Source organism: Nicotiana sylvestris, chromosome 9 (assembly GCF_000393655.2).
Source record: "Nicotiana sylvestris chromosome 9, ASM39365v2, whole genome shotgun sequence".
In the NCBI taxonomy this organism is placed as follows: Eukaryota; Viridiplantae; Streptophyta; class Magnoliopsida; order Solanales; family Solanaceae; genus Nicotiana; species Nicotiana sylvestris.
The window spans coordinates 18,100,303-18,124,984 of NC_091065.1; the positions used below are offsets into that span (position 1 = coordinate 18,100,303).

Consider the following 24,682-nt stretch of genomic DNA (forward strand, 5'->3'; position numbering starts at 1 on the left):
CTTTTTCCCTTTAGTCAGCATTAGGGCTCCAACCCTAAACTGAACTTTTCCCCAGCTAGTCAGCATTAGGGCTCCAACCCTAAACTGAACTTTTTCCCAGTTAGTCAGCATAAGGGTTCCAACCCTAAACTGAACTTTTCCCAAGTTAGTCAGCATTAGGGATCCAACCCTAAACTGAACTTTTTCCAGTTAGTCAGCATTAGGGCTCCAACCCTAAACTGAACTTTTTCCAGTTAGTCAGCATTAGGGCTCCAACCCTAAACTGAACTTTTCCCCAGTTAGTCAGCATTAGGGCTCCAACCCTAAACTGAACTTTTTCCAATTAGTCAGCATTAGGGCTCCAACCCTAAACTGAACTTTTTCCAGTTAGTCAGCATTAGGGCTCCAACCCTAAAGTTCAGTCAGCATTAGGGCTCCAACCCTAAACTGAACTTTTTCCCTTTAGTCAGCATTAGGGCTCCAACCCTAAACTGAACTTTTCCCCAGTTAGTCAGCATTAGGGCTCCAACCCTAAACTGAACTTTTTCCAGTTAGTCAGCATTAGGGCTCCAACCCTAAACTGAACTTTTTCCCTTTAGTCAGCATTAGGGCTCCAACCCTAAACTGAACTTTTCCCCAGTTAGTCAGCATCAGGGCTTCAACCCTGAACTGAATTCTTTCCATTTAGCCAGCATTAGGGCTTCAACCCTGAACTGAGCATTGTCTGTTAGTCAGCATCGAGGTTCCAACCCTGAACTGAACTTTTCCATTCAGTCAGCATCAGGGCTTCAACCCTGAACTGAACTCTTTCCATTTAGCCAGCATTAGCGCTTCAACCCTGAACTGAGCATTTGTCTGTTAGTCAGCATTGGGGTTCCAACCCTGAACTGAACTTTTCCATTCAGGCAGCATCAAGGCTTCAACCCTGAACTGAACTCTTTGCATTTAGCCAGCATTAGGGCTTCAACCCTGAACTGAGCATTGTCTGTTAGTCAGCATCAGGGTTCCAACCCTGAACTGAACTTTTTCATTCAGTCAGTATCAGAGCTTCAACCCTGAACTGAACTCTTTCCATTTAGCCAGCATTAGGGCTTTAACCCTGAACTGAGCATTGTCTGTTAGTCAGCATCGGGGTTCCAACCCTGAACTGAACTTTTCCATTCAGTCAGCATCAGGGCTTTAACCGTGAACTGAACTCTTTCCATTTAGCCAGCATTAGGTCTTCAACCTTGAACTGAGCACTGTCTGTTAGTCAGCATTGGGGTTCCAACCCTGAACTGAACTTTTCCATTTAGTCAGCATCAGGGCTCCAACCCTGAACTGAACTCTTTCCATTTAGCCAGCATTAGGGCTCCAACCCTTAACTGAGCGCTTTTCCGTTTAGCCAGCATTAGGGCTCCAACCCTAAACTGAACTTTTCCATTCAGTCAGCATCAGGGCTTCAACCCTGAACTGAACTCTTTCCATTTTGCCAGCATTAGGGCTTCAACCCTGAACTGAGCATTTGTCTGTTAGTCAGCATTGGGGTTCCAACCCTGAACTTAACTTTTCCATTTAGTCAGCATCAGGGCTCCAACCCTGAACTGAACTCTTTCCATTTAGCCAGCATTAGGGCTCCAACCCTGAACTGAGCATTGTCTGTTAGTCAGCATTGGGGTTCCAACCCTGAACTGAACTTTTCCATTTAGTCAGCATCAGGGCTCCAACCCTGAACTGAACTCTTTCCATTTAGCCAGCATTAGGGCTCCAACCCTTAACTGAATGCTTTTCCGTTTAGCCAGCATTAGGGCTCCAACCCTAAACTGAGCATTCTTACCTTGTGGCAATATTAGTGATCCAATCTCGGAGTTGGCATTTTGTAGACTGAAATTTTCCAATTTCTTCATCAATTCTATAAACTTCCTGGTAATTAACTCACGAAATTTTCCTAGTGAAACTGGGGCAGAAAATTTTGTTCGTTTGTTTTTCCCCGCAGGTCTAACCTCGATGCGCATGGATCGAGACGACCCACGAGATGAGTCTTAACCCAGAATAAAGAAAAGAAGAGAAAGAAAAAAAAGAAGAAGATGTTCCGAGATACTTGAAAAAACGAAGGGCGGATCGCCCCAAATTTCGATCAAGGTCCCGAGTTCTACCAACCCCATCTCACTCAATATCGCGGAAATAAACAGGCGCCTACAACTTGCAAGCATCAAGATTCGGATCGAAGTCTACAAGCAACATCAGCTAAGACCCAAGATCAAGTTGCAAAAAAATCATAGATAGGAATCTTGTAACTAGCAATTGACAAGCATAATTAGTTAGTTCAGTTTCAATTTTCCTTTGGTTGTAATAAGGTGGTCAGTAAAGCAATAACGACAACAGCGACAGCAGTAACGACAAGCATTGCAATCCCATGGTAGTCCCAGCTACCAAAGTTTCCCGAACTACATTGACCTGATTCCTGTTTAGCCCAGGATATGTAGGAAATCTTTGAAGCGAAGATTCGGTCAAATCTTTCAAAATGTGCTTCACACGGAGTATTCCAATAGGCAAAAGTCGCTCATATCCGCTCACTTTATCTTTGCACGAAAAACTCTTCGTGTTTCCGAACAAAGAGGGGCAGCTGTGAGCACGTGATTTTTGTTTTAAGCGACAATCACTCCAAAAGAAACAAAAAAAAAATAGCAAATGGTCATGCTGTAGTTTTTGAAATTTACGTGGCATTTTTGGTAGTTATTTGTGATCTTGTCCATTTTTATTTTTTATCAAACAAAAATATAAAAATATATGTCGTGTGAACCGTAATCCGGTTATTAAAAGGAAAATAAAAAAAATGCATCTTTCATTCTATTTCTTTCATAAAGTGATGTTAGTGTAATTAAATGTTAATTATGGGATAATTGTTGTTTAATGTTTTTATAGTATTATTTGGCAATTTAATTTAAGAGAATAAAAAGAAAAAAAAAGGAAAAAAAAGAAGAAGAAGGATTTCCGGATTGGGCCAGTCCAAATTAAAACAAACAGGCCCAAACCAAAACAACCCAACCCAGCATCCCTGTTTGCCCGATCCAGTTGAGCCACTTTTAATCTGGACCGTTGATCTCAGGACGATCAACGACCAAGATCACATCCCCCATACCCACATACGAACCCGACCCATTACCCGAACCAACCCTGACCCTAATACTAAGCCAAACGACACCGTTCGTTTAAACCTTCAGATCCAGGTCGTTGATCTCGATTGATCTAACGGCCGAGATCAAGCCATCCACCCCATATATAAGCTTTCCTCTCGTACCCCGCCCCCTATCCAAACACCCCTCCTTCGTCCTCATCCCCTTCACAGACCCAAAACCTCGGAACCCTAGAGCCGCCCCCCTTTCCCCTCACCAAAACCCGACGGCAAGGACGCCGGTGATCCCCACCTTAACACCATAGGACCGCCTCACCACCCTGAACATGGATCTATTGTCCCTTTGCCTCGAATCAACCCCTAGGTTCTCGAATCTTCATTTGAAGATTCGATCAAAACTCGATCTACACCAAACCACCCTAGATTCATACCAGACACTCCCCTGACCTCCCTCGTGACCAAACCAGGCTTGGTTTGGTCCGAATCTACCCATGAATCCCAAAACCCCAAATCTGAAAAAATCGAACCCTAGAACACAAAGCATTTGTGGAGTCTGTTTGAATTTAAACAAAGTTTGGGGTCTAGTAGATCCTAATCGAAGTGTTTTCGTTCGAGAACACCTCGGTTAGGATTTGTCCGACCTCAAATGGGCAAATCAAGCCCAGGCCTGGGTCATCTGTGTTGAAACTCTTCTGGTTCGTTCATTGCTCCCTTTTTGTTATCTATTTAGTTCAGATTAATTTATCAGCATGTTTATTTAGTTTTCTTTTGGCTATTTTTGATTTTTCTGTTGTCAGTTTGTTTTCCCGTCTCTATTAAGACCTTTTACTTGGTTGTTTGTTTAGTCTGTTATGATAATTTCATATAGTAGTATACATATTTCAATGTGATTAACGTCGTCAAATCAATAATGCCTGTTTTCCTGTATCGTTGCAAATTGTCAAGAACAGTGTTATGCTTTGTTTTGTGTTGTTTTGTTTGGTCGACTGCTTGTCCTCTGTCATAATTAGTACAGTCGAGTCGATATATGTCGCCAATTAGTTTAGCTTTGAACAATAATAATCTGATTCATATTATGGTTTTGTGTGAAGTTCTGTTTGAATCCAATTGGGAACTAAGTCTAGCTGTTTGTGGATTTGAATCAGAAATATTTATAGTTAGTTTGTGGGTTTCAGTTCAGTTTGAGTTCTGAATTGATAGCATGTGCACTATAGTGCTTTAATAATTAGAGCAAATGGGACAACATGGGCTGTCAGGCCACTTTCAGGCTGCCCATACCTTGGTTTTAATTTAAATAAGATGATAAAGGGCTGGTAGGGGAATATCATGGGAAGGGTTTTACTTTAAATAATTGAGTGGAAACTGGAAAGGCAGTAGGCCACATGGGAGGGGATCTGAATAGGTTTTACAGACTGTAAAGGGCCTGGTACTAGGCTATAATAGAGAGGGAGACTGGAAAGACAAAAAAAAGGAGAGAGGCCTATACAGGGATACACATTGAGAGATACACACACACAGACACACATAAGGAACACAGACAGATAGATAGAGGGGAGAGATAGAAAACACACTGACAAAATCAGAAACTGTTCTTCCCATTTGTTGTTTTGATTTCACTTGTTTCGACCTGTTTATTCAATACTGATTTCTCCAAGTCCCAACTGAGGTTACTGGTTGTGTGTTTCATTGGTTTATTTCTGGATTTGGTCTGTCTGAGCTCTGATTCTACTCCACTGCTTCTTGCTGTCATTTTGCTACTCTTTCCCTTGGTCATAGTTGCACCCTTGCATTGGGATTGTTCTGCTGTTATTTGTTGCTACTGCTGCTGCTCGTTGCTTTATTTGTGATCACTGCTGTCATCTGAGTTTGTTGCTAACTTGCTGCTTCTATTTTCTTCTTTGCATTTCAGCATCCAGGTACACATTTTCGAATCTCATATTGATGTAACAATAGCAATGATCTGAAATGAAAGACGCGAAGAATTTTTAGTCCTTTGGTACTGCACCCATAGTCTTATAAAGTGTTAGTAAATTCGCGCAAATCTTCAGATTGTAACTCGATAGGAAGATAAAGCAGGTAGTTTTGTATTTAAAACTGGGTCTGTTTAATTATCTTAACTTACAATGGTTTACCTTGTTTAATTGTGTGTGTGATGTGATTACGTAATTCGTGGAGTGTACGAGTAATTGGTACACCAAAAACTACACTTCATTCTTAGTTATGTTCTGCACGTATAAGATGGATTGCTGTTAACCTGGACAGATGCAACATTAGTTTTAAACTATTCAACTTAATTCCTTCACATCCGAATTCCACTAGGCAGTTTGAATCTAATTAATAGCAGTTTTCTAATAAATAGTCGATTCCATTAATCAAGCCCAAATAAGCTAGTTTAAATTCAAACTTGAAGGCCGTTTAGTGTAAGTTTAGTATATGTTATTCGTCTTGCTTGCAATCTCCCTTAAGCAAATTAACAACGTATTCACTCTTTGAAGTAAGTCATGAGGCGATTCCCACCTCATAAACAACCAATCAGATAATTAAACAAGAATCCAGAATCGGCCAACCAGCAAAATTCGGCATCATCCTTTTCTTTAAAGATAAATGTAGTAAAGACGTAGTCATTGTAGGGTACCCTTCTAAAATAATGAGACGAGCCTCGCCGAATAAAAAGGCAAATTGCGGGGCCCTCAATAATTGGTCATAATAAATACTTAGAATTTGGGATGGACTGTTTAGTGAATTCCACTGCCTTCCCCAAAGATAATAACGCGTTAGACTTTTTAGGCGCGACTTAATTAAATTACATTCTTAAATTCGGGTGCGCATTTATGTGACCCAAATTCAAATCTCAACGGAGTCGAAATGTGTTAACAACTACGGGTGCATTGATTGTGACGTGGTTCGAGATGCATTTTCACGACGTTGCAATTCTATAAAAAATAAATGATAATAATAAAAGCGGTTTAAACTTAATAAAAGCACATAAGTCACAACATGTATTTAAATCAGATATTTAGCCATTATAACAATTTAAGCGACCGTGCTAGAACCACGGGATTCGAGGGTTCCTAACACCTTCCCTCGGGTCAACAGAATTCCTTACTTAGAATTTCTGGTTCGCAGACTTCATTTGGAAAAGTCAAAAATTTCCTTGATTTGGGATTCAAGATAAACCGGTGACTTGGGACACCAAAAGTCAAACCTTTCCCAAGTGGCGACTCTGAATTAAATAAATAGTCCCATTTCGAATATTGTCACTTAAATTAGAAAAACTCCCCTCGCGCATTTAACCCTTCGGGGCGGGCGCGCAAAAAGGAGGTGTGACAACATGTTCACTAAGTAGAAAGCATCATTTACTGCTTTTGCCCAGAATTTATTGGCGATTCCATAGTCGGTGAGCATTGTCCATGCCACATCTTCCAGTTCCGTTCTTTCTTTCATCAATACCATTTTGCTGTGGAGTCCTTGGTGTAGAGAAATTGTGCATGACCCCCATCCTTTTTGCTTTCACTTGAATCTTCTTGACAAGAACCATTAACACCTCGATAGTCTCCTTCTTTGTTTTGTGAACCGTGTCCATATGACTCTTGAGTTTGGCAGACCACGCACCAGGTCCTTCTGAGTTAATTTATTCGGAGGTGAGAAGCTTGCATTCACCAATCTTTCATGCCAAGGTTCCGACTTCACCCATCTCATACCACCGACTTATGGAGATTCATAGTTAACAGAGTGGGTGTTCTATTTCCTTTGTCTACTGAGACCATTTGGCAAGTTATCAGATTGGTAACTGTACTTTTAGTCCATTCACATAGTACAGATTCCCACCTGAGTGCCAAAAAACCTTTCCAACTTTACATTCGCCGAGAATGTACCCTCTACTTCCTTTTTAAGGATACATTCCCTTCAAGCAAGGCTTTCAGTGAGAGGAAATTCATGATGTTTTTAGTCACGTGCTTTAAGCATTCATAGTCCATAGTCCATCGTAGTCTGCTTCCTCTCACTGCTCCCTACACATGCAAATCAAGGGTTAGATTTAGGAACCCAAACTAGTTTGGGTCCCTTGCTATGATAGAAAGGATGAATGATGGCTTTCCTAGTCCATGCAGGCAACATCCGCTTCTTGCGAGTGGTACCTGGTCCCTTGTTAGTAGTCACTTTATCAGTAAACACTTTGTTTTTCTGAGCAGACTGAACCCTAGCCTGGCAATTTTCTTTAAAATGCCCATTGTTCCCACAGTGGGTACATAGCCAGTTATCAGGTACAGTGACGTATTTGCTGTGAGGGTTGTAAGGAGTTTTCTCCCTTTGGAACCTGATGCTTGTTTCCACTATTGTTAAGATACATGGCAGTGACAGCATCTGAGGACCAGGTCCACTTCAGGGATTTCTCAAGATCAATTCTTACTTTCTCCAATTCAGCTTGAAGTTGTTGATTCTTCTCGAGTTCACTACATAGGCTAGTTTTCACAACAGCTAATTCCTTTTCAAGCATGATGTGTGACTTACTAGCTACTTCCTTCCCTTTCCCAAGACTCACATTCCTATGTTCCCTATTGAGTTCCTCAATGGTTTCCTCTAGATCGGTGCATATCACTAAAAGGTTATCCCTCTCTTCCTCATTAGTTGCAATTTTTCATTCTAGGGAGTGTTTCTCATTGCTAAGACCCTCTATTGTTTCTTTTAGGTCAACAACTACTACCATCAAGTCGTCTCTCTCATTTTCCATGCTAGTTATTCTTTCATTCAAGGCATCCTTTTCTTTTTCTAGATTAGCTATGGTCTCATTTAGGTCCACTACACAGACCACCAGATCATTTCTACATTGTTCGGCCTCTCCTGGTTCTATGGTCAAGACCTCCTTATCATTAACAAGGCTATAATAGACATCAATTAGGACATTAGCTAACAACCTTAGCTTCTTAGAAGAGTAGGATTTCAGATTTCTCTAAACATTCCTGAAGTTTACCTCATCTTCTTCATCATCATCAGACTGAGCCATCAACATGAATAGTGAATCATACTTCATTGCTTCAGTTTCCACTGCCAGATCGGAACTGTTTTCTGCATTTGGTTCCCTTTTGGATTCACTAGAGGAGTCTCCCCAAGCAGCAAGAGCCTGCTTAACAATATTGTCCGCAGCACTTTTTCGATTGAATCGTTTGTCTGGAACCAGGTTCCTTTTTGCTGCTTTGTCAGGATTTTGCTTGTATTGATCCCGTTTCGTGAGTGGGCAGTCTTTGATGAAATGCCCTGGCTTTCCACATCTGTGACAGAGATCGTTGTTCCTTGCTTTACTTGAACTGCCCCATTTTGGTATACCCCGATTTCTTCGAACCATCTTTTGAAATCTCTTAGTAAGATAGGCCATGTCACTATCTTCATCACTTGATTCACTGCTTTCAGCTTTGAGTACCAGGTTCTTTTCCTTCTTAGGCTCTCTTCTTTCACTGTCTTTCTTTCTTTTCATCTCGTATGTCTTCAGATTACCAATAAACTCATCCATGTTCAGAGTTTGTAGATCTTTAGCTTTAGTTATGGCATTTACCTTACTTTCCCAAGAACCAGGTAGAACACTAAGGATTTTCCTTACAAGCTTGTTTCTAGAAATGACATCTCCAAGTGAATGAAGCTCATTTATGATGGAGGTAAATCTTGTGTGCATATATTGTATAGACTCATCATCCTTCATCCTAAAGAGCTCATATTCCGTGGTGAGCATGTCAATCTTGGACTGTTTGACCTGAGTAGTTCCTTCGTGTGCTGTTTGCAATGCTTCCCATATTTCTTTGGCAGTGTCACAAGCTGAGACTCTATTGTACTCATCAGGTCCTATGCCACACATCAAGATTTTCTTGGCACGATAGTTCTTTTCTATAGCTTTTCTATCAATGTCGCTGTACTCTTTTCTGCCTTTCGGCACCATTGGTCCTGTTTCTTCAAGCTTCTTCATGGGGATATGTGGACCATCATAAATTATGTCCCACAGTTCTGAATCTTCTGCCATCATAAAATCATGCATGCGGGTCTTGTACCAGCCATAGTACTGACCATTGAATATGGGAGGTCTGTAGGTTGATTGTCCTTCCTCAAAGTTGGGTGGAGCAGCCATTGAGATCTTTTCTAGGTGTTAACCTTTTAGAAAGAACCTGCTCTGATACCAATTGTTAGTTTATATAAGTCCACCAAACTGTAGAGTACCCGGTCCTCTATATGATAATGCTAAGAAGCTTCTGAAAACTGGAAGTAAAGAAGACAAGGAATTTTTACGTGGAAAAATCCCACACAAGGGGTTCAAAAAACCACGACCTACTCTTGTAGACTTTTAACTTCACTAACTTGCAATCTCCCGATTACAAGCCACTTTGCAATAACCCTATTACAAAGACTTCAACTAACTTGTGATGCTCTCACCACAAGCCACTTTATAACTCTCATAGTTACAAAGGCTTTAAATTTATGACTATTCCTAGTCACAACATAAACTCGGAAGTTTACGGATTTTTGGTTTTTTCCTAAGACAAAGTTTCTAAGAAAGCATACTAGGAAATACAATAAATAAAAAATGACAAGATTACGACTCAACTACGGATATACATAAACTCAATAACAGACTGATCCTTAGTGGAGTTGTCTTCTTGTTCTTGACACACCAGTGACTTCAATGCCGGATAAACACTGTTATGCTTGAGAGAATATCACTGAGTACATAAAGGATGTTGTGTCTTGCACTAGGTTGTTATATCACAAAAGACATCACAATAGATAGTGGTGTCAATTCTTAGTACATGCTTTTTCCCAATGATAAGTGACTGATGTACTGTCTGCACAACCACTTCTATGCAGTTGCATTCCAGCAGGATAGTCGACTTGTACTTTTGTCAGAGAACAATATCGGACCAGGTCCTAGTTGTGTTCCTCTTCTGTAACAGTGACGAGATGGTCACTTTCTGCTGCTATGTTCCAGCTGTACAATTGACCTGTACTTCAGTTAGAGAACCCTAAGGGACTAGGTCCCTGTTGTGTTCCTTTTTATAATGATTGTGGATAGTCACTGACTTGTACTTGTGTCAGAGAACCCTAAGGGACAAGGTCACCAGGTCCTTGTTGTGTTCCTCCCTGTGGTCATTCATTTATTTGCTGATTTTTAGACTTGGACCAGGTTAGTTGAAATGTACACCATGTGGGCCAGTTTCTCTATCTGGTTCTTTACAACAAGTTTGTTAGATCATCAAAACATAAGAAGCATTAGGCAAAGACATTGAAAACCCATCAAATTTGGAGATGATTCACAAATAAAAGTTGTAGCTCTTCGTATCTAGTTTCCAGAAAGGTAAAAAATTATCATTTGGACATTTGTACATAAAGTTATGGTCATTTTACTAAATCCTAGTTGGGCAGAATTTGCTAAAGTGCGGCCGCACAATTTGGATCGCGTCCGCAGGACCTGGGATGTGCGACCGCACTTGAAAATGTACGATCAACACTTTGGAAGGCAGCTTTGGTACTATATATGGGTATTATTTCACATTTTGGACTTTGGGAGCTCGGTTTGTGATAATTTTTTGTGGGGTTTTCAAGAAAATTATCGGGGTAAGTGATTCTAACTCAGATTTAGTTAATATATATGATTATATCACTGATTTTATCATTTAATTAGCACGTTGAGATTGAAATTTGAGAAAAATTGTAGAAACTTCATAAATTATAAATTGGGGATTTGAAGGTCGAGTTGTAATCAAAATTGGCTAATTTTGGTATGACTAGACTCGTGAGTGAATGTGTGTTCATATTTCGTGACTTTTATCCGATTCCAAGACGTGGGCTTGGGGCCCGAATTTTGTGTAGACTTTTGACTTAAATCTTAGTTTTTTTCTTATGGAATTGATTCCTTTAGCTCGTGTTGATTGTATCGAATTGTTTGTGGCTAGATTTGGGCCATTCGGAGACAGAAATCGTGGAAAAGGCATTCTTACTGATTGATTGAGTTTGGTTCGAGGTAAGTGGCTTGCCTAACCTTTTGTGGGGGAAATCCCCTTAGGATTTGGTATTGTTGTGTTATGTGAGCATTGTGTACGCGAGGTGACGAGTGCATACACGGGCTATTTTTTTTGTAAAAATTCGATTTTACAGAGTAGTAACCTATTTTCATCTTATTTGAGTTATACCAGCATGTTTAGTTATACTGTTTAGTCTAATATCACATGTCTACGTGCTTTGACTGCTTATTTGAACTCTGTGCAGAATGCCTAGTTGATTCCCTATTTTCCTTGATTTGTATCTGTCTTAATTCGAGAACTTTTGTTGTTAATTATTGTATTTATCGGTTTGAGCTGTGTGTTTACTTTTGGGACTACGAGGCAGTACCTCGGGAGATCCCCTTGCATATTTACTTTTGGGACTACGAGGTGGTAGCTCGAGAGATCCCCTTACACATTTACTTTTGGTACTATGAGGTGGTACCATGGGAGATCCCCTTACACATTTACTTTTGGGACTACGAGGCGGTATCTCGAAGATCCCCCTGCATATTTATTTTTGGGACTACAAGGCGGTACCTCAGGAGATTCACCTGCATATTTACTTTTGGGACTACGAGGCGGTACCTCGGGAGATCCCCCTGCATATTTACTTTTGGGGCTACGATGTGAAACCTCGGGAGATCCCCCTGCATATTTATTTTTGGGACTACGAGGCAGTACCTCGGGAGATCACCCTGCATATTTACTTTTGGGACTACGAGGCGGTACCTCGGGAGATCCCCCATGCACATTACTTTTGAGACTACGAGGCGGTACCTCGGGAGATATTCTTGCATATTTACTTTTAGGACTACGAGATGGTATCTTGGGAGATCCCCTACTATTTTATCCATGTGTACTGTACTATTATTTGCTGTGGTTCCCTCTTTTTTAATTCCAGTCTTTTATTACACTGCAATATTTTTCTACTTTATTTATTTTATATATATACCAGTAGGGCCCTAACCTGACCTCGTCACTACTTGACCGAGGTTAGGCTTGGAACTTACTGGGTACCGCTACTCTTACTCTTCTGTGGTGTACTCATACTAGTCTTCTACATAACTTTATGTGCAGATCAAGGTACATCTTATTAGCCACGTCATTAGTGAGTAGTGGCAGTTGGAGACTTCAAGGGATATCTACTGCATCCGCATACCTCAGAGTCCACCTTTATTCACCTATGTCATTTACCCTTCCGTACTTTTTCTTAGACTCTGGTGTATAGAGATACTAGTTTTTATTGTGTAGCTTGTGACTTATGATGTTTCGGGATTCGAAAAAAATACTAAGTATACTCGAATGTTGGTCTTTGTAAATGCCGAGCGACATTTTAGTCAGTTAATTAATTATCTATTGCAGTTAGTTATTAAAGTTTTACTTTAATTTTTGTTATTTCCACAAATTTTAGGCTTACCTAGTCGTAGAGACTAGGTGCCTTCACGACATCTCACGTAGGGAGGATTGGGTCCTGATAAGTTGGTAACAAAGCTCTAAGTTCATAGGCGTTCTGAGTCACAAGCAGGTTTAATAACGTCTCGCGGATCAGTATAGAGACGTCTATACTTATCTTCGGGAGGCTATGGAACTGTTAGGAAAATTTTCCTTTCTTTTGATCCCTTGTTGTGCGAAATTGTTGACTTCAAAATTCTAAACTTCTGTCTTTTATTCTCTCATAGATGGCAAGACATGTACAGCTGGATCAGATGACCAGGCACCCGCACCCCCTCCTAGAGCCGCGAGAGGCCGGAGCCGGGGTAGAGGCTGAGGACATCCACGTGGTTTAGCCAGAGCACCTACACGAGCTGCTACAGAGGAGCCACCAGTAGCTCCAGTCGGATCGCAGGCACCTAAGATGCCTATTACTACCATCTCTTCAGGAGACCCTTGCACAGTTCCTGAGCATGTTCGGCACTCTAGCTCAGGCAGGATTGATTCCACTTGCTCCTGCCACATCTCAGACCGGGGGAGGAGCACAGACTCCCGCCGCCTACACCCCAAAGTAGCGGGTTCAATTCGATCAGGTTCTAGAGGCTATACCAGTGCAACCAGTAGCCCTTATTCGACCCGAGGGTAGGGCAGGGCTTCTGATGAGGAGCAACTCAAGTTCGAGAGGTACAAGAAGTACCACCCTCCTACTTTTAGTGGCTTGGCGATAGAGGACGCCCGGGGTTTTTATAAGGAGTGCCACCGTATCCTCCATACTATGGGTGTAGCAGAGTCAAGTAGGGTTTCTTTCACTGCGTTCCAGCTTAGAGGAGCAGCCTATCAGTGGTGGCGTGCTTATGAATTGACAGTCCGGCTGAGGCAACTTCATTTACTTGGACTCAGTTCTTGAGGGAGTATGTTCCATAGAGTCTCAAAGATGCATGGAGCGTAGAGTTTGAGTAGTTGCGCCAGGGTTCTATAACTGTGTCAGAGTATGTTGTTCGTTTAAGTGGTTTGGCTAGGCATGAACCAGCCTTGGTTGCTATAGCTCGAGAGAAGGTCCGTCGGTTTATCGAGGGGATCCATCCCAGCATTAGGATTAGCATGGTCCGGGAGTTGTAGATGGATATTTCATACCAGCAAGTTTTGGATTTTGCTAGGAGAGTGGAGGGCATGCTTGCTCGGGAGAGAGAGGAGAGGGAGGCTAAGAGGTCTCGAGAGTCTTGCTCCTATACTAGTACTCGTGCTCCAGCTGTAGTTTGCCATGGTAGGGACTATGTGAGTCACCCTGTTCATTTAGCACTTCCAACATCCAGTGGTATTCCGGCTACTCCTAGGCCCCAGAGCCTTATTATGCACTGCCAGTATCTAGTGTACCTCCTACACGGGGTGCTTTCAGCAGTCAGTCCAGTCGACCTGGCTCAAACCAGCCATAGCCGCCACGCCCTCTGAGAGCTTTTTTATAGTGTGGCGACACTCTCCATATGGTGAGGGATTTCCCCAGACTTAGGAAGGGTGCACCTCCACCGATTCCTCAAGTACCACGTGCTCTACAACACCAGCTACCACTCAACCTACTCAGCCAGCTCGAGGTGGAGATTGGGGAGGTAGAGGTCGCCCTAGAGGGTGAGGCCAAGCCAGATATTATGCTCTTCCTACTCGTACAGAGGCAGTTGCTTCCGACTCTGTCATTATAGGTATTGTTCTGGTTTGTCATAGAGATGCATCGGTTTTATTTGATCCAAGCTCCACTTATTCTTATGTGTCATCTTATTTTTCCATGTATTTGGGCGTATCTCGTGATTCATTGAGTTCTCATGTTTATGTGTCTACATTTGTGGGAGATTCCATTATTGTGGATCGTGTGTATCGGTCGTGTTTGTTGTTCTTAGTGGTTTTGAGACCAAAGTCGATTTATTATTGCTCAGTATGGTAGACTTTGATATTATTTTGGGCATGGACTGGTTGTCGCCCTATTATGCTATTCTTGAGTGTCACGCTAAGACCGTAATGCTAGCTATGCCAGGATTACCGCGGTTAGAGTTGAGAGGTACCTTAGATTATACTTCCAGTAGAGTTATTTCATTTTTAAAGGCTTAACGAATGATTGAGAAGGGGTGTGACACGTATCTAGCTTTTGTGAGAGATGTTAGTATTGATACCCCTAGAGTTGAGTCAGTCCTAGTAGTGAGGGATTTCCCATATATATTTCTAACTGATCTTCCGGGCATGCCGCTCAACAGAGATATTGACTTTGGTATTGATTTGTTGCCGGGCACTCAGCCCATCTCTATTCCTCCATATCGTATGGGTCCTCTTGCGTTGAAGGAGTTAAAGGAACAATTATAGGAATTGCTTGAAGGAACAGTGTATTTTGGCCCTATCTTGAATCATTCGTCATTGTGTTTATTGACAACATTCTGGTGTACTCCCGGAGTTGGGAGGATTATGAGCAGCATCTGAGGACTGTGCTTCAAACCTTGAGAGAAAAGAAGATATATGCAAAATTCTCAAAGTGTGAGTTCTGGTTAGATTCAGTAGCATTTTTGGGTCACGTAGTGTCAAGTGAGGGGATCAAGGTGGATCCGAAGAAGGTTGAGGTAGTGCAGAGTTGGCCTAGACTGTCCTCAACTATGGAGATCCAGAGTTTCCTTGGTTTGGTAGGGTATTACCGTTATTTGTTGAGGGTTTCTCATCTATTGCAACACCTATGACCAGGCTGACCCAAAAGGGAGCTCCGTTCAGATGGACAGAGGAATGTGGGGAGAGCTTTCAAAAGCTCAAGGCAGCTTTGACTATGGCCCCAGTATTGGTATTGCCTACAGGTTTGTGGTCTTATATTGTATATTGTGATGCGTCACAGGTTGGTCTCGGCACAGTGTTCATGCAGGACCGTAGGGTGATTGCCTACGCGTCTAGACAACTGAAGACACATGAAAAGAACTATCATGTCCACGACCTTGAGTTAGCAGCTATTATTCATGCCTTGAAGATTTGGCGGCAGTATTTGTACGGTGTCCCTTATAAGATCTACACCGATTACCGGAGTTTGCAGCATCTATTCAAGTAGAAAGATCTTAACTTGCGGCAACGGAGGAGGTTAGAGCTGCTTAAGGATTATGATATCACTATTCTATACCATCCCGAGACGGCCAATACGGTGGCCGATGCCTTGAGTCGTAAGGCGGAGAGTTTGGGGAGCTTAGCTTATCTATCAGCAGCAGAGAGGCCGTTGGCATTGGATGTTCAGGCCTTAGCCAACTAGTTTGTTAGATTGGATATTTCTGAACCGGGTTGAGTTTTGGCTTGTGTGGTCTCCCAGTCTTCTCTTTATGATCGTATCAGGGAGAGTTAGTATGATGACCCCCATCTACTTGTCCTTAAGGACACATTTCAAAACGGTGATTCTAAGGAGGTCACTATTGGATGGTGTATTGAGAATGCAGGGCAGGCTATGTGTGCCCAATGTAGACGATTTGCGTGAGTTGATTCTCCAGGAGGCTCACAGTTTGCGGTACTCCATTCATACGGGTGCCGCGAAGATGTATCAGGACTTGAGGCAGCATTATTGGTGGCGGAGAATGAAGGACATAGTGGAATATGTAGCTCGGTGTCTAAATTTCCAGTAGGTGAAGTATGAGCATCAGCGGCCGGGTGGATTGCTTTAGAATTTAGAGATTCCGGAGCGGAAATGAGAGCAGATCACTATGCATTTCGTTGTAGGGCTCCCGCGGACTCGGAGGAAGTTTGATGTAGTTTGAGTGATTGTGGATAGGTTGACGAAGTCGGCTCATTTTATTCTAGTGATGACTACTTATTTCTCCAAGCAGCTGGCTCGAGTTTATATCCGCGAGATTATTAGGCTTCATGGTGTGCTGGTATCTATCATCTCTAATCGGGGTACGCAGTTCACATTGCGGTTCTGGAAGGCCATACAATATGAGTTAGGTACTGGGGTTGAGTTGAGCACAGCATTTTACCCTTTGACGGACAGACATTCTGAGTGCACTATTAAGATACTGGAAGATATGCTCCGTGCATGTGTGATGGAGTTTGGAGGCTCTTGGGATTAGTTCTTGCCACTTGCGAAGTTTTCCTACAACAGCAGCTATCAATCGAGCATTCAAATGGCACTGTTTGAGGCTCTATATGGTCGCGGTATCGGTCTGTAGTGGGTTGGTTCGAGCTGGGCGAGGCTAGATTACTTGGTACAGACTTGGTTCAGGATGCTTTGGAGAAGGTTAAGGTGATTCAGGATAGACTTCGCACAGCCCAGTCTAGACATAAGATTTATGCGGATCGGAAGGTTCGTGATGTTTCATTCATAGTTGGGGAGTGGGTCTTGCTCCGGGTTTCGCCCATGAAGGGTGTCATGAGGTTCGGAAAGAAAGGCAAACTGAGCCCAAGGTTTATTAGTCCATTCGAAGTGTTGCGGCGAGTTGGGGAGGTAGCTTATGAGCTTGCTTTACCTCCTAGTTTAGCATGAGTTCATCCGGTATTCCATGTTTCTATGCTCCGGAAGTACCACGGTGATCTGTCTCATGTGTTGGATTTTAGCTCAGTCTAGTTAGACAAAGATCTATCTTATGTCGAGGAGCCGGTGACAATTTTGGATAGGCAGGTTCGAAAGCCGAGGTCAAAGAACATTGCTTAAGTGAAGGTTCAGTGGAGTGGTCACCCGGTTAAGGACGCGACTTGGGAGACCGAGCATGATATGTGCAGCCATTATCCTCGTCTTTTCACCACTTCAGGTATGTCTCTATGTTCGTTCGAGGACGAACAATTGTTTTAAGAGGGGGGGATATAACGATCCTGTCGGTCGTTTTGAGAATATTAGCCCCGATCCCCTATTTACTGCTTTCTCCATATTTTTTCTGCTTATGTGACTTGCCGGGAGGTTCTGTTTTGGGTATCGAAGTGTTTTGGGATACTTAGTCCCTAAAACGGAAGCTTGAGTTCTAGGAATTTGATCGTAGTTGGAACTTCGTAAAGACGACTCCGGAATGGAGTTTTGTCGGTTCCATTAGCTCCTTTGAGTGATTTTGGACTTAGGAGCGTGTCAGGATTGTGATTTGGAGGTCCATAGTTGAATTAGGCTTGAAATTGCGGAAGTTGAATTTTTGGGAAATTTACCGGGAGTGGACTTTTGATATCGGGGTCGGATTTCGATTCCGGAAGTTGGAGTAGCTCTGTAATGTCAAATATGACTTGTGTGCAAATTTTGGGATCAATCGGGCGTGATTTGATCGGTTTCGGCATCGGTTGTAGAAGTTTGAAGTTTCAAGTTCATTAAGCTTGAATTGGTGTGCGATTTGTGTTTTTGTTGTTGTTTGATGTGATTTGAGGGCTCGACCAAGTTCGTATGATGTTTTAGGACTTGATGTTATTTTTGGTTGAGGTCCCGGAGGCCTCGGGTGTATTTCAGGGTGAGTTTTGAGCGAGTCCGGGCATTTAGGCTCTCTGATGTTGTTCTGGTACTTTTGGAAGTGCGGGCCACACATTTTGGAATGCTGAATACTGTATATAGTTTAAGACTCCTATAAAAAGACGGAAAAAATATGCGCGCATCCGGTGTTTGCATCAAATCTCTTACAGCGGTTATTTGTCATGCATTCTCATTTTAATTTAGGGCTCTTAAGATTTAACTACTTCTGCTGTTGGGTACCAGTTGGAACTTTCTCCTTTTTCAGTATTTGCATCTTAGATTTAATGTGCTACCGTCATTGGGGTTGAGGGTGGATTATTAGTTGCAATTGTTGTCTGATGAACTTAATCTTATTTTTTGTTTCACTTCAGCTATTTAAGGTCTTCATTTGTTGGGGGTTTGAATGTGATTCCTGTGTCAAAGTTTGGCGTTAGTAGTGTTGGTTTAGTGAGGAAGACGGTGGAATGTAAGGAATCAAGAATTGGTAAGCAACCAATAGCAGTACCTTCAAATGTTACACTCACAATGGAGGTTTCCTACGAGAAAGCTTTCTGAATAATTTCGTCATAAACCACATTATATGTTGAATGATCATTATTAGTGTCGGCTGTAGATGGGCGAATAAGTATTTTAACACAGTTTGAACTTTTCGCTCTTGATAAAGCAACATAAAGTGTAGCTTACACAACAATTTTGAAAACAATTCTGCTATAACTTAGACCAACTCCTTGAAGATTTCTGGTAATGGATCTGTGGAAGTAATCGTGTGATAGATATAGTTCCATAATTGAAATTCAAACCATCTTTTTATCAAGCAAATTCAAACCATTTACATGAGATAACTGGATAATAAGTTAGAATCAGTAATGCAATAGGAAGGGAATTGGACAACAGATAAAAAAGAACAAAGAAAATAAACAGCAAAACCACCTGAATAAACCGTGCATTTGATTCGCCCTTCGTGTCTCTACAGCCTTTCTGACCCTTAGGACACTTTGCTCTTCCCTTTCAAGCTTTACTTCTCGTGGATAAGTAATGTCCATCTCTCCTAGAGGGCCCTTCACTTTCAGAGCAAAAAGAAAATGTGGTATTACATAGATGATTTGATTCCTTCTAACAAAAACCAAAGAATTTACAATTATACTTTTATGATCGTGAAAACGAACTAGCCAGCAAAATGGCTTGTTCAACAAGAGTTAACGAATCGATAGTGCAAAAGTTGATGGGCATATTAAAAGTCAATCCACATACTATTTTCCTACGATCTCTCTTAAATGTTCCGAAGTTCACTTAGATGTGACTCAGCCTTAGACCAACGAATATATAACTTACCCGGTGCATCAGAGATTGCAGCAATATGGGAAGAAAATTCTGGAAATACTATTTCTGCACCACATGTACGAATTTATACCCATAGTAATAGAGCTCAATTAGTAAATTATTACTACGACTGTTATGATCCTTTGCAGTATACCTTATTGTTTCCATATGGTGAAAATGGATGGCATTGTGGAATAAAAAAATTGCACACATGAATAATCTGACAAGGAATAGAGCTCACTGTGAACATGAGCAGCTGCCCAGCACAGAAAATATGTGTTCAGTTGACGGATTTCTCGACATGGAAGTAGAATCGCTGCAAAAAGGAAAACGAAAAAGAGATACAATATCCTGTCGAGAGTATAACTGTTACAAAATTCAAATAAGAGATAATGAAACAAACGAAGTAGTACATTGTGGAAGAATATTTCAACAATTTATAGTAGACGTATATATAAAGCTTGAAACACAAAGATTAGTCTTTTTCACATTTAATCAGGATTTATTTAGAACTGAAGTGCTGCAAGGAATTCTTGACATTTTGAGATATGGTGAAAGAGAAGCCTCTAAAATCGGAAAGAAAACATTCCTCCCTGTTACATTTATAGGTGGACCAAGGGATATGCGTTGACGATATATGGATGCTATTGCATTGGTATAGTGTTTTGGAAAACCTGATTTGTTTATAACAATGATGTGTAATCCATCATGGCCGGAAATAAAAGAACATCTACGATCAAGTGATGAGGTATAAAATAGACCTGATTTAGTTAGTAGAGTATTCAGAGCAAAAATAGAAGAACTAAAAAAAGATATATTGAAAAGACAAATCTTTGGAAAAGTTGCAGGATTTATGTACACTATTGAATTCCAAAAACGCGGTCTTCCACATGCTCATTTTCTTATAATACTTGTTGATGAAGACAAATTATTGACTCCATAATCTTATGATAAATTTGTTTGTGCGGAATTGCTTGATGCTATTAAAGATCGTTATTTGTATTCACTTGTTACTCAACATATGATGCGCGGTCCCTGTGGAAGGTTAATTCCGACAAATATTTGCATGAAGAAGGATAATTGCAAATTCAAATATCCAAGAGATTTTGCTGATAAAACGTCAAAAGGAAAAAATTCTTATCCAATATATAGAAGGAGAAAAACTGGAGAATCTGTAAAAATAAGAACTCAGTTTTTAGACAATTCGTGGGTTGTTCCATATAATCCTTTTTTGTTATGCAAGTATAACTGCCATATGAATGTAGAAGTTTATTCTGATATCAAAGTAGTTAAATATATTTACAAATATATTTGTAAAGGACATGATAAAATTGCATTTCATATACACAGCAGTGATACAGATACAAACATAAACGAAATTAATGAATATCAATCGGCTAGATGAGTTTCACCTCCGAAAGATGCTTGGCATTTATTTAATTTCCCAATTAGTGAAATGACTCTAGCTGTGTATCACCTTCAGTTACATTTAGAAGGATAATAATTTGTTTCCTTTAAAAGTTCTGAAAGTATAGATAGAATTATAAGAAATCCGATGATTAGAAAAGAAATGTTAACTGAATTCTTTGTTACGAACCACACAAATAGAGATGTTATGCAACTTTCGTTATTGTATAAAGAATTTCCCAAATACTTTGTATGGTCAACAACATATAAAATGTGGACACGTCGCATAAAAGGCAAGGTTGTTGGACGTGTTGTAACATGTCATCCAACAGAAGGAGAAAGATATTACTTGAGATTACTGTTGATGAATGTTAGAGGACCCAATGACTCTCTGAATGTATTGTAATCCTGGATGAACAGGTAAAATATATCGTGCATTACTGGCAACTATCCAGTCTCAATGATTTATAGCTTTAGCAACTACAACTTCTGATGTGGAAGCTTCTATCCTTCCAGGAGGACGAACTGCTCACTCACGGTTCAAAATGCCTATTGATATAGATGATAATTTTCGTTGCAACATTATTAAACAAAGTTCACTCGTACGTATAATTAGAGATGTAAAATTAATTGTATGGGATGAGGCATCAATGGCAAAAAAGAATATGATTGAAGCTCTTGATGCACTTCTAAGAGATATTATGGACAACGATACAATGTTTGGTGGTAAAGTTGTTGCATTTGGAGGTGACTTTAAACAAACTTTACCAGTTGTTCGAAATGGGAAAAAAGAAGATTTTATTCATCAAAGCTTATTGTACTCTGAAATTTGGAATAAACTTGAGAAATTGTGCCTATCTGAAAATATGCGCAAAAGAACAGATCCTTCTTTTTGTGAATATTTACTTCGAATTGGAAATGGAACATAAAGAACTAACTGTGAAGACAAAATAGAGATTCCTGATTCTTTTGTTATTCCTTTTACAACTGAAGCAGAATCCTTAGATGCATTGTTCAGTATAACATATCCTGATTTGCATGCATTTTTTCCTGATTCATCTATGATAACCTCTCGTGTTATCTTAACAACAAAGAATGACTTTGTAAACGAAATAAATAATATGTTGATCACTAAATTCCCAGAAAGGTCTCAAACATTTGTTGCAGTAGATGAAACTATTGAACCGAATTATCAAAGACAGTTTAAAGATTTTCTACATAGTTTAGATCCTCCTGGTTTACTGCCTTATAAGTTAACTTTAAAGGAGAATTGTTCAGTTATATTATTACGAAATCTAAATCCTTGCGAAGGTTTATGCAACGGCACATGGTTAACATGCTGTGACTTTAGAACACATGTCATAAGTGCTAAAATTGAAAGTGGTTATTTCAAAAATACACATGTATTTATTCAGAGAATACCATTGTTAACATCACAAGATGAAAAAAATACCTGTTCAATTTAAGAGAACACAATTTCCCCTACGATTGTGCTTTGCTATGACCATAAACAAAGCTCACGGTCAAACATTAGATTTTGTTGGAATTTACTTACGTGAACCTGTATTTTCTCATGGTCAACTTTATGTTGCTTTATCAAGAGCGAAAAGTTCAAACAGTGTTAAAATACTGATTCGCCCATCTACAACAAACAGTAATGATGATCATTCAACATATAATGTGGTTTATGACGAAATTATTCAGAAAGCTTTCTCGTAGGAAACCTAATAATCTTTAGTTCAACAATGAAAAAAGCAAGTTTTTAATTCCACCTGTGTTTCAGCTACACTACTGCACGACAGCCGGTCCCAAGCCCGGAAAAAGGAGGAGGGTCTACTGTCTATCTATACTTTGCAATTCTAAAATGCAGGATGATTAGTGAAGCAACATATATTGGATCTTCCAAAATCAATAAGGTATATCTGTTTTAAGGTTCTTCCGAGTTACTTTATTATAATTTTTTTCCCATTGTATGCCTTTAGTCGAAGTTGTTTCTTTTATGAATCTTTATTTACACAACAAAAATTTTGAGGTGGACCATATAGTTCGCACGTGCGGCATTGTCTCGCTAACAAATTATTTATTTGGGCATGACGCGTACATAACAACCACCAAACATGTCACAAGGTCCGTAGGTTCAATTACGACATGACTTTTCAATTACTACAAATCATTCTCTTTAATTTCTCTATTTTTGATTTCTTGCTCGACATCCGATATTTGTATAGGGACCTGATTAAATTCGGATTAGCACCGAAAAGTATTATATTGAGAGTAAACTCTGTTGTTACTGATTGGTATGGCTCCAATACTCCCTCCTGGGGGACTCACAAATGTTTGTCTCCATTTTGCTTACAAAAATATCAAAATTTTATCTCTTTTCAATTATGTAAATCTGGAGTTATCTTGGATGTACCTTTTGTTTAAAACTTCTCACCGTATAAATTTGTGTTTGCAGAACTCCAGAGTTACAATGCTGCTATAGACCATACAGCTCTTATATTACTTCTTCTTGCTTTTATCAGAACCAAATAAGTAGTAGCAACAAACCTTCATGTCCATTGCTCGAAATCTCTATGAAGCAAATCATGATCGACATGACTTCGTATGCAATGGTGAAATTTTGCTTCTTATCTCAGAATTTATATTATATAAATCTCGATCTTTAATATTGAAGCAAGGACATGACTATTAAACCAAATTAAAATTAGAATGAGATTTTTTTGAATACCACAATGCCATCCGTTTTGAGTATAAGATTGTTGCATTAATAGTTGTTTCAGGGACATTTCTTCGATGTGTCCCAAGTACAACACTCTCTTCTAGTAGTACTCTTGTTGTAATGTATGGACCTTTCCAATCTGGAGCCAATTTTCCTTTAGTTGCTCCAAGTCTTTGTTTTCTTTTCTTGAACTTATTTTCATTGCATTCTAATCCTTGATTCATTATTTCGGAGTCGGACATCATATTAAGATCTGGGCATGAAGTCCACAAGCATGTCATGTTATTGAAATCTACATTTAACAGAACTAAAAAGAGAATAAGAAAAATAACAAGATTTAAGAAAAGAGACATTCCTGGACAAAGAAATATTATTTTCATTTGATTTTTTGTTTGATTTTTTTTCAATTTTTAAAGATAGAAGGGTTTACATCGGAAAGTAAGACAAGAAAGTAAAACATCCGGATCACACCCTGAGATAATCCGAACACAGAAAGGATAGCAAGACTGACTACTAAGACTCCCGTCTGATGGGGAACTTTCATGCTTGGCGACCATTTTTTGGCTTTTCTTCTGTCTCGGCAATGACTGTAATGGCCTTCAGTGCTGGATCAAATTCCTCATCTTTACAGATCATTCTGACTATTGGCCCGATGTTGTAGGCAGGAAAAAGATTGTTCATCACATCAGGAGCTTCTTCATCCCGAAAAACAATTCTTTCAGCTTCAATCAAATCTTCAACTGCCCTTTTGAGGGTCCAACATGTTCCCAGAAAAAAGATACTTCTGCGGCGACATTCGAACATTCTCTACGTTGGATATAGAAGGTCCATGTAGAGCTTTCTACTTGATTTGATGTATCTTTCAATACATTGAGATCTCAGCTTCTGTCAAAAGATTCTACTTCTTGTTTTAATCTGCTTACTTTTGTGTGATGTCTTAGAAATTAACATAGAAATACGTTGTTCTACAACCAATATAATATCTAATATGTTTGTTAGAAAACTAATACTTCTTTAACACTGTTCCTATCAATCAAAATTCTATATGTAACTGGTGAAATTTGATGGTTCATTTTTTAATCTTCTGCTATCTACTTAAGTTCTTGTCATGGATGATAACGTTAGTAATTTGTAAGTATTAGTGGTGGTGATCATAAGTGCAACTTATTAGAATGAAGTGAAAAGTAGTACTACTTGTTAAAAGTAGGACCTCTTGCTAATTTCTTGATGTAACATTGAACTCTACAGTTCTTTTGATTTCAAGG

The 24,682-nt window shown here is 40.1% G+C and overlaps 2 protein-coding genes and 1 long non-coding RNA gene across 3 annotated transcripts; 1 reads left to right on the top strand and 2 right to left on the bottom strand.

Annotated features, from left to right (window-relative positions):
• Positions 1-7,060: 7,060 nt before the first annotated feature.
• On the bottom strand, positions 7,061-9,206 carry LOC138877286 (uncharacterized). The gene is made up of 6 exons (XM_070156882.1): positions 8,838-9,206; positions 8,064-8,642; positions 7,797-7,955; positions 7,465-7,712; positions 7,231-7,409; positions 7,061-7,104 (listed from the first exon to the last, which is right to left on the bottom strand). Exons 1-6 carry the CDS (start codon positions 9,204-9,206, stop codon positions 7,061-7,063), a joined length of 1,578 nt encoding a protein of 525 aa, XP_070012983.1.
• Positions 9,207-18,913: 9,707 nt separating this feature from the next.
• On the bottom strand, positions 18,914-20,782 carry LOC104241323 (uncharacterized). Its single transcript, XR_714688.2, has 3 exons — positions 20,701-20,782; positions 19,530-19,604; positions 18,914-19,031 (listed from the first exon to the last, which is right to left on the bottom strand). It is a non-coding gene; the product is annotated as an uncharacterized lncRNA (long non-coding RNA).
• Positions 20,783-21,013: 231 nt separating this feature from the next.
• Positions 21,014-23,230, top strand: LOC138877287 (uncharacterized). Its single transcript, XM_070156883.1, has 4 exons — positions 21,014-21,065; positions 21,167-21,442; positions 21,692-21,931; positions 23,154-23,230. Exons 1-4 carry the CDS (start codon positions 21,014-21,016, stop codon positions 23,228-23,230), a joined length of 645 nt encoding a protein of 214 aa, XP_070012984.1.
• The last annotated feature ends 1,452 nt before the right edge of the window (positions 23,231-24,682 follow it).

What these genes read in the sequence shown, in the direction of transcription:
- LOC138877286 (XM_070156882.1), bottom strand. Translation starts at nt 9,206, where the DNA reads ATGGCTGCTCCACCCAACTTTGAGGAAGGACAATCAACCTACAGACCT. An exon ending in CACACGAAGGAACTACTCAG is followed by an intron (nt 8,643 to 8,837) that starts GTCAAACAGTCC and finishes TGGGAAAGTAAG; the next exon opens with GTAAATGCCATAACTAAAGC. An exon ending in ATGATGATGAAGAAGATGAG is followed by an intron (nt 7,956 to 8,063) that starts GTAAACTTCAGG and finishes GTTAATGATAAG; the next exon opens with GAGGTCTTGACCATAGAACC.
- LOC138877287 (XM_070156883.1), top strand. Translation starts at nt 21,014, where the DNA reads ATGTCATCCAACAGAAGGAGAAAGATATTACTTGAGATTACTGTTGAT. An exon ending in TGAGATTACTGTTGATGAAT is followed by an intron (nt 21,066 to 21,166) that starts GTTAGAGGACCC and finishes AATGATTTATAG; the next exon opens with CTTTAGCAACTACAACTTCT. An exon ending in TAAAGTTGTTGCATTTGGAG is followed by an intron (nt 21,443 to 21,691) that starts GTGACTTTAAAC and finishes CAACTGAAGCAG; the next exon opens with AATCCTTAGATGCATTGTTC.